Source organism: Oncorhynchus tshawytscha, linkage group LG26, assembly GCF_018296145.1.
Source record: "Oncorhynchus tshawytscha isolate Ot180627B linkage group LG26, Otsh_v2.0, whole genome shotgun sequence".
Classification (NCBI taxonomy): domain Eukaryota; kingdom Metazoa; phylum Chordata; class Actinopteri; order Salmoniformes; family Salmonidae; genus Oncorhynchus; species Oncorhynchus tshawytscha.
Genome location: NC_056454.1, coordinates 53124280 through 53142029, shown reverse-complemented (window position 1 = coordinate 53142029; position 17750 = coordinate 53124280). Strand labels below are relative to the sequence as shown.

At 47.3% G+C, this 17750-nt stretch overlaps 1 protein-coding gene across 1 annotated transcript in view; it reads right to left on the bottom strand.

The window, feature by feature from the left end:
• Nucleotides 1–17512, bottom strand: part of glb1l (galactosidase, beta 1-like) — a 39236-nt gene extending 21724 nt beyond the window's left edge. Inside the window, 5 exon segments of the mRNA XM_042306829.1 lie at nucleotides 1373–1467; nucleotides 1558–1618; nucleotides 5509–5659; nucleotides 8699–8868; nucleotides 17328–17512. Of these exon segments, the coding sequence (XP_042162763.1) occupies nucleotides 1373–1467; nucleotides 1558–1618; nucleotides 5509–5659; nucleotides 8699–8868; nucleotides 17328–17390 (540 nt within the window). The 5' untranslated portion in view covers nucleotides 17391–17512.
• Between the last annotated feature and the right edge of the window lie 238 nt (nucleotides 17513–17750).

The window sequence follows — 17750 nt, the reverse complement described above, 5'->3', positions numbered from 1 at the left end:
ACTGTATCACAATTCCAGTGGGTCAGAAGTTTACATACACTAAGTTGACTGTGCCTTCCAGAAAATGATGTCATGGCTTTAGAAGCTTCTGATAGGCTAATTGACATCATGAGTCAATAGGAGGTGTACCTGTGGATGCATTTCAAGGCCTACCTTCATACTCAGTGCCTCTTTGCTTGACACCATGAGAAAATCAAAAGAAATCAGCCAAGATCTCAGAAAAAAATTGTACACCTCCACAAGTCTGGTTCATCCTTGGGAGCAATTTCCAAACGTCTGAAGGTACCATGTTCATCTGTACAAACAATAGAACGCAGGTATAAACACCATGGGACCACGCAGCCGTCATACCGCTCAGGAAGGAGACGTGTTCTGTCTCCTAGAGATTAACGTACTTTGGTGCAAAAAGTGGAAATCAATCCCAGAACAATAGCAAAGGACCTTGTAAAGGAGGAAACCAGTACAAAAGTATCTATATCCACAGTAAAACGAGTCCTATATCGACATAACCTGAAAGGCTGCCCAGACTATGGTTTGCAACTTCACATGGGGACAAAGATACTTAAATGTCCTCTGGTCTGATGAAACAAAAATAGAACTGTTTGGCCATAATGACCATCGTTATGATTGGAGGAAAAAGGGGGAGGCTTGCAAGCCGAAGAACACCATCCCAACCGTGAAGCACGGGGGTGGCAGCATCATGTTGTGGGGGTGCTTTGCTGCAGGAGGGACTGGTGAACTTCACAAAATAGATGGCACATGAGGTAGGAAAATTATGTGGATATATTGAAGCAACATCTCAAGAGATCAGTCAGGAAGTTAGATTGGTCGCAAATGGGTCTTCCAAATGGATAATGACCCCAAGCATACTTCCAAAGTTGTGGCAAAATGACTTAAGGACAACAAAGTCAAGGTATTGGAGTGGCCATCACAAAGCCCTGACCTCAATCCTATAGAAAATGTGTGGGCAGAACTGAAAAAGTGTGTGCGAGCCAGGAGGCCTACAAGCCTGACTCAGTTACACCAACTCTGTCAGGAGGAATGGGACAAAATTCACCCAACTTATTGTGGGAAGCTTGTGGAAGGCTAACCGAAACGTTTGACCCAAGTTAAACAATTTAAAGGCAATGCTAGCAAATAGTAATTGAGTGTATGTAAACTTCTGACCCACTGGGAATGTGATGAAATAAATAAAAGCTGAAATAAATCACTCTACTATTATTCTGACATTTCACATTCTTAAAATAAAGTGGTGATCCTAACTGACCTAAGACAGGGCATTTGTACTAGGATTAAATGTCAGGAATTGTGAAAAACTGAGTTTGAAATGTATTTGGCTGAGGTGCATGTAAACTTGAGACTTCAACTGTACCTGCACAGTGATAATGTTCCCTCCATTTGTATACAGCCATCTCCTCATCTTTGGGAGCAGCACTGCCATCCAGGAGCTCACTGCCTCCAAGTAGTCTGGATCAAAGACACTGATTAAACACAAGCAGCCAACCAGAACACTGGATTACTCATATGTGTAAAAGGTACTGGCAGGTTTTATGATACCTGTATCTGCTGAGCGAAGTACAATGTTTGGTTTCTGGAGCAACCAAGCTGGTAAACCACCCTGAAAGAGACAGAAACTTAATGAACTTCTGTCTACAAGCATGACTCAGATATTTATGTCAGCTGACACACTGTGAGAGAAAGGGGAAGAGGAGAGTCAAAACAACATCTGTTACTCAGTGGTGCATGACACCAAAACATCCCTCCTCTTTCTAACTCTTTAGTGTCCATCCCTCTCTCTCTACAGTCCCCCAGGTGAGAATAGGACTTCCATCCCTCCCTCTCTCTCTACAGTCCCCCAGGTGAGAATAGGACTTCCATCCCTCTCTCTCTACGGTCCCCCAGGTGAGAATAGGACTTCCATCCCTCCCTCTCTCTACGGTCCCCCAGGTGAGAATAGGACTTCCATCCCTCTCTCTCTACAGTCCCCCAGGTGAGAATAGGACTTCCATCCCTCCCTCTCTCTATGGTCCCCCAGGTGAGAATAGGACTTCCATCCCTCTCTCTCTACAGTCCCCCAGGTGAGAATAGGACTTCATCCCCTCTCTCTACGGTCCCCCAGGTGAGAATAGGACTTCCATCCTCTCTCTCTACGGTCCCCCAGGTGAGAATAGGACTTCCATCCCTCCCCTCTCTACAGTCCCCCAGGTGAGAATAGGACTTCCATCCCTCCCTCTCTCAGTCCCCCAGGTGAGAATAGGACTTCCATCCCTCCCTCTCTCAGTCCCCCAGGTGAGAATAGGACTTCCCTCCCCCTCTCTCTCTACGGTCCCCCAGGTGAGAATAGGACTTCCATCCCTCTCCTCTCTACAGTCCCCCAGGTGAGAATAGGACTTCCATCCCTCTCTCTCTACAGTCCCCCAGGTGAGAATAGGACTTCCATCCCTCTCTCTGCAGTCCCCCAGGTGAGAATAGGACTTCCATCCCTCTCTCTCTGCAGTCCCCCAGGTGAGAATAGGACTTCCTCTCTCCAGTCCCCCCTCATCCCTCTCTCTCTCTACAGTCCCCCAGGTGAGAATAGGACTTTTAACCCTCCCCCAGGTGAGAATCTCTCTCTACAGTCCCCCAGGTGAGAATAGGACTTCCATCCCTAGGACTTCCATCCCTCTCTCTCTACAGTCCCCCAGGTGAGAATAGGACTTCCCTCCCTCTCTCTCTACGGTCCCCCAGGTGAGAATAGGACTTCCATCCCTCTCTCTCTACAGTCCCCCAGGTGAGAATAGGACTTCCATCCCTCCCTCTCTCTCTACGGTCCCCCAGGTGAGAATAGGACTTCCATCCCTCCCTCTCTCTACGGTCCCCCAGGTGAGAATAGGACTTCCATCCCTCCCTCTCTCTCTACGGTCCCCCAGGTGAGAATAGGACTACCATCCCTCCCTCTCTACGGTCCCCCAGGTGAGAATAGGACTTCCATCCCTCTCTCTCTACAGTCCCCCAGGTGAGAATACACTTCCCTCCCTCTCTACAGTCCCCCAGTCCCCCTAGGACTTCCATCCCTCTCTCTCTGACGGTCCCCCAGGTGAGAATAGGACTTCCATCCCTCTCTCTCTCTACAGTCCCCCAGGTGAGAATAGGACTTCCATCCCTCTCTCTACAGTCCCCCAGGTGAGAATAGGACTTCCATCCCTCTCTCTCTATAGTCCCCCAGGTGAGAATAGGACTTCCATCCCTCCCTCCCTCTCTACGGTCCCCCAGGTGAGAATAGGACTTCCATCCCTCTCTCTCTACGGTCCCCCAGGTGAGAATAGGACTTCCATCCCTCTCTCTCTCTACAGTCCCCAGGTGAGAATAGGACTTCCATCCCTCTCTCTCTCTACAGTCCCCCAGGTGAGAATAGGACTTCCATCCCTCTCTCTCTACAGTCCCCCAGGTGAGAATAGGACTTCCATCCCTCCCTCTCTACAGTCCCCCAGGTGAGAATAGGACTTCCATCCCCCTCTCTCTCTACAGTCCCCCAGGTGAGAATAGGACTTCCATCCCTCTCTCTCTACAGTCCCCCAGGTGAGAATAGGACTTCCATCCCTCTCTCTCTACAGTCCCCCAGGTGAGAATAGGACTTACATCCCTCCCTTTCTGTGGTCCCCCAGGTGAGAATAGGACTTCCATCCCTCTCTCTCTACAGTCCCCCAGGTGAGAATAGGACTTACATCCCTCCCCCTTTCTGTGGTCCCCCAGGTGAGAATAGGACTTCCATCCCTCTCTCTCTACGGTCCCCCAGGTGAGAATAGGACTTCCATCCCTCCCTCTCTACGGTCCCCCAGGTGAGAATAGGACTTCCTCCCCCCTCTCGGTCCCCAGGTGAGAATAGGACTTCCCCCCTCTCTACGGTCCCCCAGGTGAGAATAGGACTTCCATCCCTCCCTCTCTCTCTACGGTCCCCCAGGTGAGAATAGGACTTCCATCCCTCCCTCTCTCTACGGTCCCCCAGGTGAGAATAGGACTCCATCCCTCCCTCTCTACAGTCCCCCAGGTGAGAATAGGACTCCCCTCCCTCCCTCTCTCTCTACGGTCCCCCAGGTGAGAATAGGACTTCCATCCCCCTCCCTCTCTACAGTCCCCCAGGTGAGAATAGGACTTCCATCCCTCTCTCTCTACAGTCCCCCAGGTGAGAATAGGACTTCCATCCCTCCCTCTCTCTCTACAGTCCCCCAGGTGAGAATAGGACTTCCATCCCTCCTCTCTCTCTACAGTCCCCCAGGTGAGAATAGGACTTCCATCCCCCCTCTCTCTCTACAGTCCCCCAGGTGAGAATAGGACTTCCATCCCTCCCTCTCTCTCTACAGTCCCCCAGGTGAGAATAGGACTTCCATCCCTCCCTGTCTCTCTAGTCCCCGGTCCCCCAGGTGAGAATAGGACTTCCATCCCTCCCTCTCTCTCTACGGTCCCCCAGGTGAGAATAGGACTTCCATCCCTCTCTCTCTACGGTCCCCCAGGTGAGAATAGGACTTCATCCCTCTCTCTACGGTCCCCCAGGTGAGAATAGGACTTCCATCCTCCCTCCCCTCTCTACAGTCCCCCAGGTGAGAATAGGTCTTCCATCCCTCCCTCCCCCTCTCTACGGTCCCCCAGGTGAGAATAGGACTTCCATCCCTCTCTCTCTACAGTCCCCCAGGTGAGAATAGGACTTCCATCCCCTCTCTCTCTACGGTCCCCCAGGTGAGAATAGGACTTCCATCCCCTCCCTCTCTACAGTCCCCCAGGTGAGAATAGGACTTCCATCCCTCTCTCTCTACAGTCCCCCAGGTGAGAATAGGACTTCCATCCCTCCCTCTCTCTACAGTCCCCCAGGTGAGAATAGGACTTCCATCCCTCCCTCTCTCTACGGTCCACCAGGTGAGAATAGGACTTCCATCCCTCTCTCTCTACAGTCCCCCAGGTGAGAATAGGACTTCCATCCCTCTCTCTCTACAGTCCCCCAGGTGAGAATAGGACTTCCAACCCTCTCTCTCTACAGTCCCCCAGGTGAGAATAAGACTTCCATCCCTCTCCCTCTCTCTACGGTCCCCCAGGTGAGAATAGGACTTCCATCCCTCTCTCTACGGTCCTCCAGGTGATGTAGTGAGTTTCCAATGTATTGCTGAAAGGCCTGACTTTGACCAGAGAAAGTCTTACAACAAAGTGCAGGTCAAGGAAACAAAGCTCAATAGTGAAGGAAGCAGTGGGGGTCTGACTGTCTCTGGAGAGGAGCGTCTCCTTTTATGACCAAATGTCAAATGTAATGGTGGCCCTTTAAAATCGGAGGACGGGCTCATAGTAATGACTGGAACAGATTGAATTCAGCCCTTCGGCTCATAGTAATGACTGGAACAGATTGAATTCAGCCCTTCGGCTCATAGTAATGACTGGAACAGATTGAATTCAGCACTTTGAGTCCATTCCTTACTATGAACCTGTCTTCCACTCATCAGCCTCCCCTGACAGGAAGATACCTCTATGTACTGTAGTGCTTACCATCTCCCACTCTGCACAGATGTAGGGTCCGGGGCGGAGGATCACCAGGAGGCCAGTCTGATTGGCCAGATCCAGGAAGTTCTCCAGGTCTCGATCCCCAGTGAAGGTGTAAACACCTCGCTTTTCCTCATGGAAGTTCCAGGGAACATAACTGACAGGAAGGAGAAGAGTACTGGTGACATCACTGACAGGAAGGAGAAGAGTACTGGTGACATAACTGACAGGAAGGAGAAGAGTACTGGTGACATCACTGACAGGAAGGAGAAGAGTACTGGTGACATCACTGACAGGAAGGAGAAGAGTACTGGTGACATCACTGACAGGAAGGAGAAGAGTACTGGTGACTTAACTGACAGGAAGGAGAAGAGTACTGGTGACATCACTGACAGGAAGGAGAAGAGTACTGGTGACATCACTGACAGGAAGGAGAAGAGTACTGGTGACATCACTGACAGGAAGGAGAAGAGTACTGGTGACATAACTGACAGGAAGGAGAAGAGTACTGGTGACATAACTGACAGGAAGGAGAAGAGTACTGGTGACATAACTGACAGGAAGGAGAAGAGTACTGGTGACATCACTGACAGGAAGGAGAAGAGTACTGGTGACATAACTGACAGGAAGGAGAAGAGTACTGGTGACATAACTGACAGGAAGGAGAAGAGTACTGGTGACATCACTGACAGGAAGGAGAAGAGTACTGGTGACATCACTGACAGGAAGGAGAAGAGTACTGGTGACATAACTGACAGGAAGGAGAAGAGTACTGGTGACATCACTGACAGGAAGGAGAAGAGTACTGGTGACATCACTGACAGGAAGGAGAAGAGTACTGGTGACATCACTGACAGGAAGGAGAAGAGTACTGGTGACATCACTGACAGGAAGGAGAAGAGTACTGGTGACATCACTGACAGGAAGGAGAAGAGTACTGGTGACATCACTGACAGGAAGGAGAAGTACTGGTGACATCACTGACAGGAAGGAGAAGAGTACTGGTGACATCACTGACAGGAAGGAGAAGAGTACTGGTGACATCACTGACAGGAAGGAGAAGAGTACTGGTGACATAACTGACAGGAAGGAGAAGAGTACTGGTGACATAACTGACAGGAAGGAGAAGAGTACTGGTGACATAACTGACAGGAAGGAGAAGAGTACTGGTGACATAACTGACAGGAAGGAGAAGAGTACTGGTGACCTAACTGACAGGAAGGAGAAGAGTACTGGTGACCTAACTGACAGGAAGGAGAAGAGTACTGGTGACATAACTGACAGGAAGGAGAAGAGTACTGGTGACATAACTGACAGGAAGGAGAAGAGTACTGTTAACATAACTGACAGGAAGGAGAAGAGTACTGGTGACCTAACTGACAGGAAGGAGAAGAGTACTGGTGACATCACTGACAGGAAGGAGAAGAGTACTGGTGACATAACTGACAGGAAGGAGAAGAGTACTGGTGACATAACTGACAGGAAGGAGAAGAGTACTGGTGACATAACTGACAGGAAGGAGAAGAGTACTGGTGACATAACTGACAGGAAGGAGAAGAGTACTGGTGACATAACTGACAGGAAGGAGAAGAGTACTGGTGACCATAACTGACAGGAAGGAGAAGAGTACTGGTGACATAACTGACAGGAAGGAGAAGAGTACTGGTGACATAACTGACAGGAAGGAGAAGAGTACTGGTGACATAACTGACAGGAAGGAGAAGAGTACTGTTAACCTAACTGACAGGAAGGAGAAGAGTACTGGTGACCTAACTGACAGGAAGGAGAAGAGTACTGGTGACATCACTGACAGGAAGGAGAAGAGTACTGGTGACTACTGACAGGAAGGAGAAGAGTACTGGTGACCCAAATGACAGGAAGGAGAAGAGTACTGGTGACATAACTGACAGGAAGGAGAAGAGTACTGGTGACATAACTGACAGGAAGGAGAAGAGTACTGGTGACATAACTGACAGGAAGGAGAAGAGTACTGATGACCTAACTGACAGGAAGGAGAAGAGTACTGGTGACATAACTGACAGGAAGGAGAAGAGTACAGGTGACATAACTGACAGGAAGGAGAAGAGTACTGGTGACATCACTGACAGGAAGGAGAAGAGTACTGGTGACATCACTGACAGGAAGGAGAAGAGTACTGATGACATAACTGACAGGAAGGAGAAGAGTACTGGTGACATCACTGACAGGAAGGAGAAGAGTACTGATGACATAACTGACAGGAAGGAGAAGTGTACTGGTGACCCAACTGACAGGAAGGAGAAGTGTACTGGTGACTAACTGACAGGAAGGAGAAGAGTACTGGTGACTTAACTGACAGGAAGGAGAAGAGTACTGGTGACAACTGACAGGAAGGAGAAGAGTACTGGTGACAACTGACAGGAAGGAGAAGAGTACTGGTGACCTAACTGACAGGAAGGAGAAGAGTACTGGTGACCTAACTGACAGGAAGGAGAAGAGTACTGGTGACATACGGTGCACTCTGAAAGGATTCAGACCACTCCACATTTTTTTACTTTACAGTTTTCTTTACAGTTTTTCCTCGTCAAGCTAATTAATAAAAAACAGATACCTTATTTACATAAGTATTCAGACCCTTTGCTATGAGACTCGAAATGGAGCTTAAGTGCGTCCTGTGGTGAATTTAATTGATTGGACATGATTTGGAAAAGGCACACACCTGTCTATAGAAAGGTCACACAGTTGACAGTGCATATCAGAGCAAAAACCAAGCCATGAGGTCGAAGGAATTGTCCGTAGACCTCAGAGACAGGATTGTGTCGAGGCACAGATCTGGGGAAGGGTACCAAAACATTTCTGCAGCATTGAAGGTTCCCAAGAACACAGTGGCCTCCATCATTCTTAAATGGAAGAACTCTTACAGAACTCCAGAGTTCCTCTGTGGAGATGGAGAACCTTCCAGAAGGACAATCATCTCTGCAGCACTCCATCAATCAGGTCTTTATGATAGAGTAGCCAGACGGAAGCCACTCCTCAGTAAAAGGCACATGACAGCCCGCTTGGAGTTTGCCAAAAGGCACCTAAAGGACTCTCAAACCATGAGAATCATGGATACAGGTACAACCCTACTGCTGTTGTATTGGGGAATCTTCAGGAGATACATTTAATTATATTATAATAATCTCGCTCTCCCCATTATGTCTCCTGTTGAACTTACATCTGTACAGCGTTGAGTCCAGCCATGTACATCTTGAGCAGTCTGTCTTTCCAGTAGTAGTGAGGGATGCGGGAGTAGTGGATACTGCCGGAGACATACTGGAAAGGCTTCCCATCTTTCTGGAAGCAGTTGTTCTTGTAGTCTATGGAGAAGGAAGGGGCCCCGGAAACCTGTAAGAAAGAAACAGACAGGAGTCATACCGTGATATACAGTAAGCTTATAGTGTATGAACAATATGCTCTTATCAAGGTCTAGAACTGGCTCTGGCATAGATCATTTCAAGGTATATTTGATATCAGTAATAATATATGGAAAGCTGTGAGAAAGCCAGGACCTCTGTCAGACAGCTGTTCGGCCTGCATGCCTACTGTTGTTATGGATTTGTCATGACAGTAATATGTTCCTATCAAAGCCTGTTCGGCCTGCATGCCTGCTGTTGTTATGGATTTGTCATGACAGTAATATGTTCCTATCAAAGCCTGTTCGGCCTGCATGCCTGCTGTTGTTATGGATTTGTCATGACAGTAATATGTTCCTATCAAAGCCTGTTCGGCCTGCATGCCTACTGTTGTTATGGATTTGTCATGACAGTAATATGTTCCTATCAAAGCCTGTTCGGCCTGCATGCCTACTGTTGTTATGGATTTGTCATGACAGTAATATGTTCCTATCAAAGCCTGTTCGGCCTGCATGCCTACTGTTGTTATGGATTTGTCATGACAGTAATATGTTCCTATCAAAGCCTGGGTAGACAGGTAGTTCCTACTTTGCCTTTTGGACCTCGTAACTTTTTTTCCTTCTTTTTTTCCAAAGGTTTGACTTTCTTAAAGGCATATTGGTCAAACTCAGCTCCATTTTCCACCAACATTTTAGAGTTGCTAATGCCTAGGAATGCTAGTCCGGGATGTTGCGTATTGGGTTCAGCCAATCAGCTTGGAGAATGTTTTATGCAGGGGGACATCAAGGCCAGACGATAGTGGAGGTCCATAGCGCCCACTAGTGTCCGTCCAGGCTAATCAAGACCTGAGAACTGCATGTATCACAAAACCACAGTAAAAGATGGAATGGTACCTGGAGGAAAATGGGGGTGTCTGGCTTTTCAATTTCAGTCTAGGGGAGGGTTTAGTATTGCGTATCTAGTCTAGGGGAGGGTTTAGTATTGCGTATCTAGTCTAGGGGAGGGTTTAGTATTGCGTATCTAGTCTAGGGGAGGGTTTAGTATTGCGTATCTAGTCTAGGGGAGGGTTTAGTATTGCGTATCTAGTCTAGGGAAGGGTTTAGTATTGCGTATCTAGTCTAGGGGAGGGTTTAGTATTGCGTATCTAGTCTAGGGGAGGGTTTAGTATTGCGTATCTAGTCTAGGGGAGGGTTTAGTATTGCGTATCTAGTCTAGGGGAGGGTTTAGTATTGCGTATCTAGTCTAGGGAGGGTTTAGTATTGCGTATCTAGTCTCGGAGGTTTAGCGTATCTAGGGAGGGTTTAGTATTGCGTATCTATCTAGGGGGGAGGGGAGGGTTTAGTATTGCGTATCTAGGGAGGGGAGGGTTTAGTATTGCGTATCTAGGGGAGGGGAGGGTTTAGTATTGCGTATCTAGGGGAGGGGAGGGTTTAGTATTGCGTATCTAGGGGAGGGGAGGGTTTAGGGGAGGGGAGGGTTTAGTATTGCGTATCTAGGGGAGGGGAGGGTTTAGTATTGCGTATCTAGGGGAGGGAGGGTTTAGTATTGCGTATCTAGGGGAGGGGAGGGTTTAGTATTGCGTATCTAGGGGAGGGGAGGGTTTAGTATTGCGTATCTAGGGGAGGGGAGGGTTTAGTATTGCGTATCTAGGGGAGGGAGGGTTTAGTATTGCGTATCTAGGGGAGGGGAGGGTTTAGTATTGCGTATCTAGGGGAGGGGAGGGTTTAGTATTGCGTATCTAGGGGAGGGGAGGGTTTAGTATTGCGTATCTAGGGGAGGGGAGGGTTTAGTATTGCGTATCTAGGGGAGGGGAGGGTTTAGTATTGCGTATCTAGGGGAGGGGAGGGTTTAGTATTGCGTATCTAGGGGAGGGGAGGGTTTAGTATTGCGTATCTAGGGGAGGGGAGGGTTTAGTATTGCGTATCTAAGGGAGGGGAGGGTTTAGTATTGCGTATCTAGGGGAGGGAGGGTTTAGTATTGCGTATCTAGGGGAGGGGAGGGTTTAGTATTGCGTATCTAGGGGGGAGGGTTTAGTATTGCGTATCTAGGGGAGGGGAGGGTTTAGTATTGCGTATCTAGGGAGGGGAGGGTTTAGTATTGCGTATCTAGGGGAGGGGAGGGTTTAGTATTGCGTATCTAGGGGAGGGAGGGTTTAGTATTGCGTATCTAGGGGAGGGGAGGGTTTAGTATTGCGTATCTAGGGAGGGGAGGGTTTAGTATTGCGTATCTAGTCTAGGGAGGGTTTAGTATTGTGTATCTAGGGGAGGGGAGGGTTTAGTATTGCGTATCTAGGGGAGGGGAGGGTTTAGTATTGCGTATCTAGGGGAGGGAGGGTTTAGTATTTAGTATTCATACCTGTGAAAGACGAGACTGAACCATATAGGGATATCATTGGTTCATTTTTTTGTTACACCCAAGGAGACAAAACATTAACTTTGCTTGATTAAGCTATTCACTTGATGTACAATAGAATGCTCATTCAGCTTTTAGGGAAACACTTGTGACTTTCTCTCATTGGGTTAAACCACCGAAGAAGAGTAGCCAGTAGTTAGAGCTGCAATATGTCACTTTTGGGGGACCTGGCCAACTTCACATAGAAATGCACTTTCTAGATTTGTCATTCTCCTTGAAAGCAAGCCTGAGGTAGATCTGTTCTGTGTTATAGATATGTCATTCTCTTTGAAAGCAAGCCTGAGGTAGATCTGTTCTATGTGTTATAGATCTATCATTCTCCTTGAAAGCAAGCCTGAGGTAGATCTGTTCTATGTGCTCCATTTCTATGCTTCCTGTTAAGTTTAGTTTTTGCTGTATTTTACTTTAGTACACTAAACGCCTGAACATACAATATGCTGGGTTCCTGAAAATATATTTCACTGTTATTCTTTACACTTGTCTTGTCACAAACTGAAATTAGGTGGCTTGTTCAAATTTTATCAACCAGGAAAGGGCGCAGCGGTTTCTACATACATTTTTCTGCTTTGGTAGGACTACTTTGTCTGGGTGGAAAGGTAGGCCTACTCTGTCTGGGGTGGAAAGGTAGGCCTACTCTGTCTGGGGTGGAAAGGTAGGCCCTACTCTGTCTGGGGTGGAAAGGTAGGCCCTACTCTGTCTGGGGTGGAAAGGTAGGCCCTACTCTGTCTGGGGTGGAAAGGTAGGCCTACTCTATCTGGAGTTAAAAGGTAGGGGGTGGAAAGGTAGGTCCTACTCTGTCTGGGGTGGAAAGGTAGGCCTACTCTGTCTGGGGTGGACAGGTAGGGGGTGGAAAGGTAGGCCTATTCTGTCTGGGGTGGAAAGGTAGGTCCTACTCTGTCTGGGGTGGAAAGGTAGGTCCTACTGTCTGTCTGGGGTGGAAAGGTAGGTCTACTCTGGGGTGGAAAGGTAGGTCCTACTCTGTCTGGGGTGGAAAGGTAGGGGGTGGAAAGGTAGGCCTATTCTGTCTGGGGTGGAAAGGTAGGTCTACTCTGTCTGGGGTGGAAAGGTAGGTCCTACTCTGTCTAGGGTGGAAAGGGGGTGGAAAGGTAGGTCCTACTCTGTCTGGGGTGGACAGGTAGGGGGTGGAAAGGTAGGCCTATTCTGTCTGGGGTGGAAAGGTAGGCCTACAATGTCTGGGGTGGAAAGGTAGGTCCTACTCTGTCTGGGGTGGAAAGGTAGGCCCTCCTCTGTCTGGGGTGGAAAGGTAGGCCTACAATGTCTGGGGTGGAAAGGTAGGTCCTACTCTGTCTGGGGTGGAAAGGTAGGCCTACTCTGTCTGGGGTGGAAAGGTAGGCCTACTCTGTCTGGGGTGGAAAGGTAGGCCTACTCTGTCTGGGGTGGAAAGGTAGGTCCTACTGTCTGGGGTCTGTCTGGGGTGGAAAGGTAGGTCCTACTCTGTCTGGGGGGTGGAAAGGTGGAAAGAGGGGTTGGAAAGGTAGGCCTACAATGTCTGGGGTGGAAAGGTAGGTCCTACTCTGTCTGGGGTGGAAAGGTAGGCCTCCTCTGTCTGGGGTGGAAAGGTAGGCCTACAATGTCTGGGGTGGAAAGGTGGGGTGGAAAGGTCCTACTCTGTCTGGGGTGGAAAGGTAGGTCCTACTCTGTCTGGGGTGGAAAGGTAGGTCCTACTCTGTCTGGGGTGGGGTGGAAAGGTCTGGGGTGGAAAGGGGGTGGAAAGGTCTGGTCCTACTCTGTCTGGGGTGGAAAAAGGTAGGCCTACTCTGTCTGGGGTGGAAAGGTAGGCCTACTCTGTCTAGGGGTGGGGAAAGGTAGGGGTGGAAAAGGTCCTACTCTGTCTGGTCCTACTCTGTCTGGGGTGGAAAGGTAGGCCTACTCTGTCTGGGGTGGAAAGGTAGGGGGGGTGGAAAGGTAGGCCTACTCTGTCTGGGGTGGAAAGGTAGGGCCTACTCTGTCTGGGGTGGAAAGGTAGGGCCTACTCTGTCTGGGGTTAAAAGGTAGGGCCTACTCTGTCTGGGGTTAAAAGGTAAAGGTAGGGGGGTGGAAAGGTAGGTCCTACTCTGTCTGGGGTGGAAAGGTAGGCCTACTCTGTCTGGGGTGGAAAGGTAGGCCTACTCTGTCTGGGGTGGGGGTGGAAAGGTAGGCCTACTCTGTCTGGGGTGGAAAGGTAGGTCCTACTCTGTCTGGGGTGGAAAGGTAGGTCCTACTCTGTCTGGGGTGGAAAGGTAGGTCCTACTCTGTCTGGGGTGGAAAGGTAGGCTTACTCTGTCTGGGGTGGAAAGGTAGGGCATACTCTGTCTGGGGTTAAAAGGTAGGGGGTGGAAAGGTAGGTCCTACTCTGTCTGGGGTGGAAAGGTAGGTCCTACTCTGTCTGGGGTGGAAAGGTAGGCCTACTCTGTCTGGGGTGGAAAGGTAGGCCTACCTTTTGAAAGTACCATCAGATTCCAAATGAAGTCTCATATTGAATCATTTGCAAACAGGAACAGTTTAGTTGCAAAGAAGAAACGGATTTGGTATTGGAGAAATATGATGAACACCTTTCCCCCAGACGAGCTTCAATGCCATACAACTCTCCTTCCGTGGCCTCCAACTGCTCTTAAACGCAAGTGAAACTAAATGCATGCTATTCAATCGATCGCTGCCCGTACCTGCCAGCCCGTCCAACATCACTACTCTGGACGGCTCTGACTTAGAATATGTGGACAACTACAAATACATGGGTGTCTGGTTAGACTGTAAACTCTCCTTTCAGACTCACATTAAGCATCTCCAATCCAAAATTAAATCTAGAATCGGCTTCCTACCTCGCAACAAAGACTCCTTCACTCATGCTGCTAAACATACCCTCGTAAAACTGACCATCCTACCGATCCTCGACTTCGCCAATGTAATTTACAAAATAGCCTCCAACACTCTACTCAGCAAACTGGATGCAGTCTATCACAGTGCCATCCGTTTTGTCACCAAAGCCCCATATACTACCCACCACTGCAAACTGTATGCTCTCGTTGGCTGGCCCTCGCTACATACTCGTCGCCAAACCCACTGGCTCCAGGTCATCGATAAGTCTTTGCTAGGTAAAGCTCCGCCTTATCTCAGTTCACTGGTCACGATGGCAACACCCACCCATAGCACGCGCTCCAGCAGGTGTATCTCACTGGTCATCCCCAAAGCCAACACCCCCTTTGGCCACCTTTCCTTCCAGTTCTCTGCTGCCAATGACTGGAGCGAATTGCAAAAATCAACTTAAGTTGGACACTTATCTCCCTCACTAACTTTAAGCATCAGCTGTCAGAGCAGCTCACTGATCGCTGCACCTGTACATAGCCCATCTGTAAATAGCCCATCCAACTACCTACCTCATCCCCTTATTGTTGTTATTTACTCTTTTGCACACCAGTATTTCTACTTGCACATCATCTGCCCATCTATCACTCCAGTGTTAATTTGCTAAATTGTAATTACTTCACTACTGTTGTCTATTTATTGCCTTACCTCCTCACGCCATTTACACACACTGTATATAGATTTTTCTATTGTGTTATTGATTCTGTTTTGTTTATTCCATGTGTAACTCTGTGTTGTTGTATGTGTCTAATTGCTTTATCTTGGCCAGGTCGCAGTTGTAAATGAGAACTTGTTCTCAACTAGCCTACCTGGTGAAATAAAGGTGTTCTCAACTAGCCTACCTGGTGAAATAAAGGTGTTCTCAACTAGCCTACCTGGTGAAATAAAGGTGTTCTCAACTAGCCTACCTGGTGAAATAAAGGTGTTCTCTAGCCTAGCCTACCTGGTGAAATAAAGGTGTTCTCAACTAGCCTACCTGGTGAAATAAAGGTGTTCTCAACTAGCCTACCTGGTGAAATAAAGGTGTTCTCAACTAGCCTACCTGGTGAAATAAAGGTGTTCTCAACTAGCCTACCTGGTGAAATAAAGGTGTTCTCAACTAGCCTACCTGGTGAAATAAAGGTGTTCTCAACTAGCCTACCTGGTGAAATAAAGGTGTTCTCAACTAGCCTACCTGGTGAAATAAAGGTGTTCTCAACTAGCCTACCTGGTGAAATTATGGTGTTCTCAACTAGCCTACCTGGTGAAATAAAGGTGTTCTCAACTAGCCTACCTGGTGAAATAAAGGTGTTCTCAACTAGCCTACCTGGTGAAATAAAGGTGTTCTCAACTAGCCTACCTGGTGAAATAAAGGTGTTCTCAACTAGCCTACCTGGTGAAATAAAGGTGTTCTCAACTAGCCTACCTGGTGAAATAAAGGTGTTCTCAACTAGCCTACCTGGTGAAATAAAGGTGTTCTCAACTAGCCTACCTGGTGAAATAAAGGTGTTCTCAACTAGCCTACCTGGTGAAATAAAGGTGTTCTCAACTGGCCTACCTGGTGAAATAAAGGTGTTCTCAACTGGCCTACCTGGTGAAATAAAGGTGTTCTCAACTGGCCTACCTGGTTAAATAAAGGTGTTCTCAACTAGCCTACCTGGTTAAATAAAGGTGTTCTCAACTAGCCTACCTGGTTAAATAAAGGTGTTCTCAACTAGCCTACCTGGTTAAATAAAGGTGTTCTCAACTAGCCTACCTGGTTAAATAAAGGTGTTCTCAACTAGCCTACCTGGTTAAATAAAGGTGTTCTCAACTGGCCTACCTGGTTAAATAAAGGTGTTCTCAACTAGCCTACCTGGTTAAATAAAGGTGTTCTCAACTAGCCTACCTTGTTAAATAAAAATGTATAAAAATGAATTCACAATAATGTGAATATATAGTTTCTGGTTTGTGTGAAATAGTTAAGAATAATATAAAACCAGTCTGCACAGCACCAAGGTGAATTGGTTTAGTCTTGACTCTTGGTTGACAGTGTTGGGGGATGGGTAATGTAGTCTTGACTCTTGGTTGACAGTGTTGGGGGATGGGTAATGTAGTCTTGACTCTTGGTTGACAGTGTTGGGGGATGGGTAACATAGTCTCAACTCTTGGTTGACAGTGTTGGGGGATGGGTAACGTAGTCTTGACTCTTGGTTGACAGTGTTGGGGGATGGGTAACGTAGTCTTGACTCTTGGTTGACAGTGTTGGGGGATGGGTAACGTAGTCTTGACTCTTGGTTGACAGTGTTGGGGGATGGGTAACGTAGTCTTGACTCTTGGTTGACAGTGTTGGGGGATGGGTAACGTAGTCTTGACTCTTGGTTGACAGTGTTGGGGGATGGGTAACGTAGTCTTGACTCTTGGTTGACAGTGTTGGGGGATGGGTAATGTATTGATGCTCGAGTGCCAAATCAACACGTGTTTCCATTTGTCTTTTTTGGGGGGGCTGAAGGGGGGATTCGCACAGGGAGCCTTACGAGCTAGAACCACCACTTCTGCAAATATGTAAAATAACGTAGAATTGCATTAAATGTTTATAAAAGGCTATTTTTCTTCCTCGGACCTGCAAATAGGATGATCGATTCATACCATGTTTTTACTATAAATGAGATCTTTCCAGCCCTACTCCTGTCCACGGTGGTCTGTGAACCAACAACCATCTGGCCCAGAGCGCTGTCAACAACCCTGCATTGCCATGTAATGCTGACAGGACGAAGAACAGCTTCTAAAAGTGCATATTTAAGGCTCGACGTGATGGTAAATGGTAGGAGGTTTCTCTGTTATCCACTTTGTTTAAATTATTATTATTATTATTATTATTATTATTATTATTATTATTATTATTATTATTATGGGTTTAGTGGAGCGTCAATTTTTTTTTTTTCAAGCGTTCGAGTGTTTAGTTCAAATGTAATTTTCTGAATGGAGGGCTATGCATTTTCATTTCCAAGGTCCGATTTCATCCATGTAACTTTATACTTGATTATAACAATATCATGTCAATATAATGTATGTATTTACTATATTATACGCTAAAAGAAAATAGACAAGTTGCAAATATGAGTGGCGATAGATCTGATCCAGTCAGCTGGTATAATCACCTGGTAGACAGAGGAAGTAGTATTTAATATGAAATAATAAATACAGAATCAAACTTACCACAGTTCTATTCGCGGCTAAAAAGGCAAAGTAGAGTAGAGAGAAAACAGTCTTCGTATCCATTGTTTCCTGTGTGGATTTAAATACAATATAAACTTGCCATTTGCCTGGTTTAGCCTACTTTCTATATCACTTGAAACGTTACACCAGAGAAACAAGCATCATGAGTCGTCCCCGCTCCCAAAATCACTATCATGTGACGTTCACGTTGCTTTGGCTCTCTGCTGGGTCCTAAACCCCGTCTTGTCTCCTGCTCCGGTGGCATACTTTACCACGTTATAAATCCAGCATGCCTACTCACCTGACGATGAAAATATTAATTGAAATTCCGATGGATTAGGATTACATTTTTTATTGTATATAATTAATTACATTTCACAGATATTTTTCATATATTGATTTAACAGTAACCTAAATAATGCC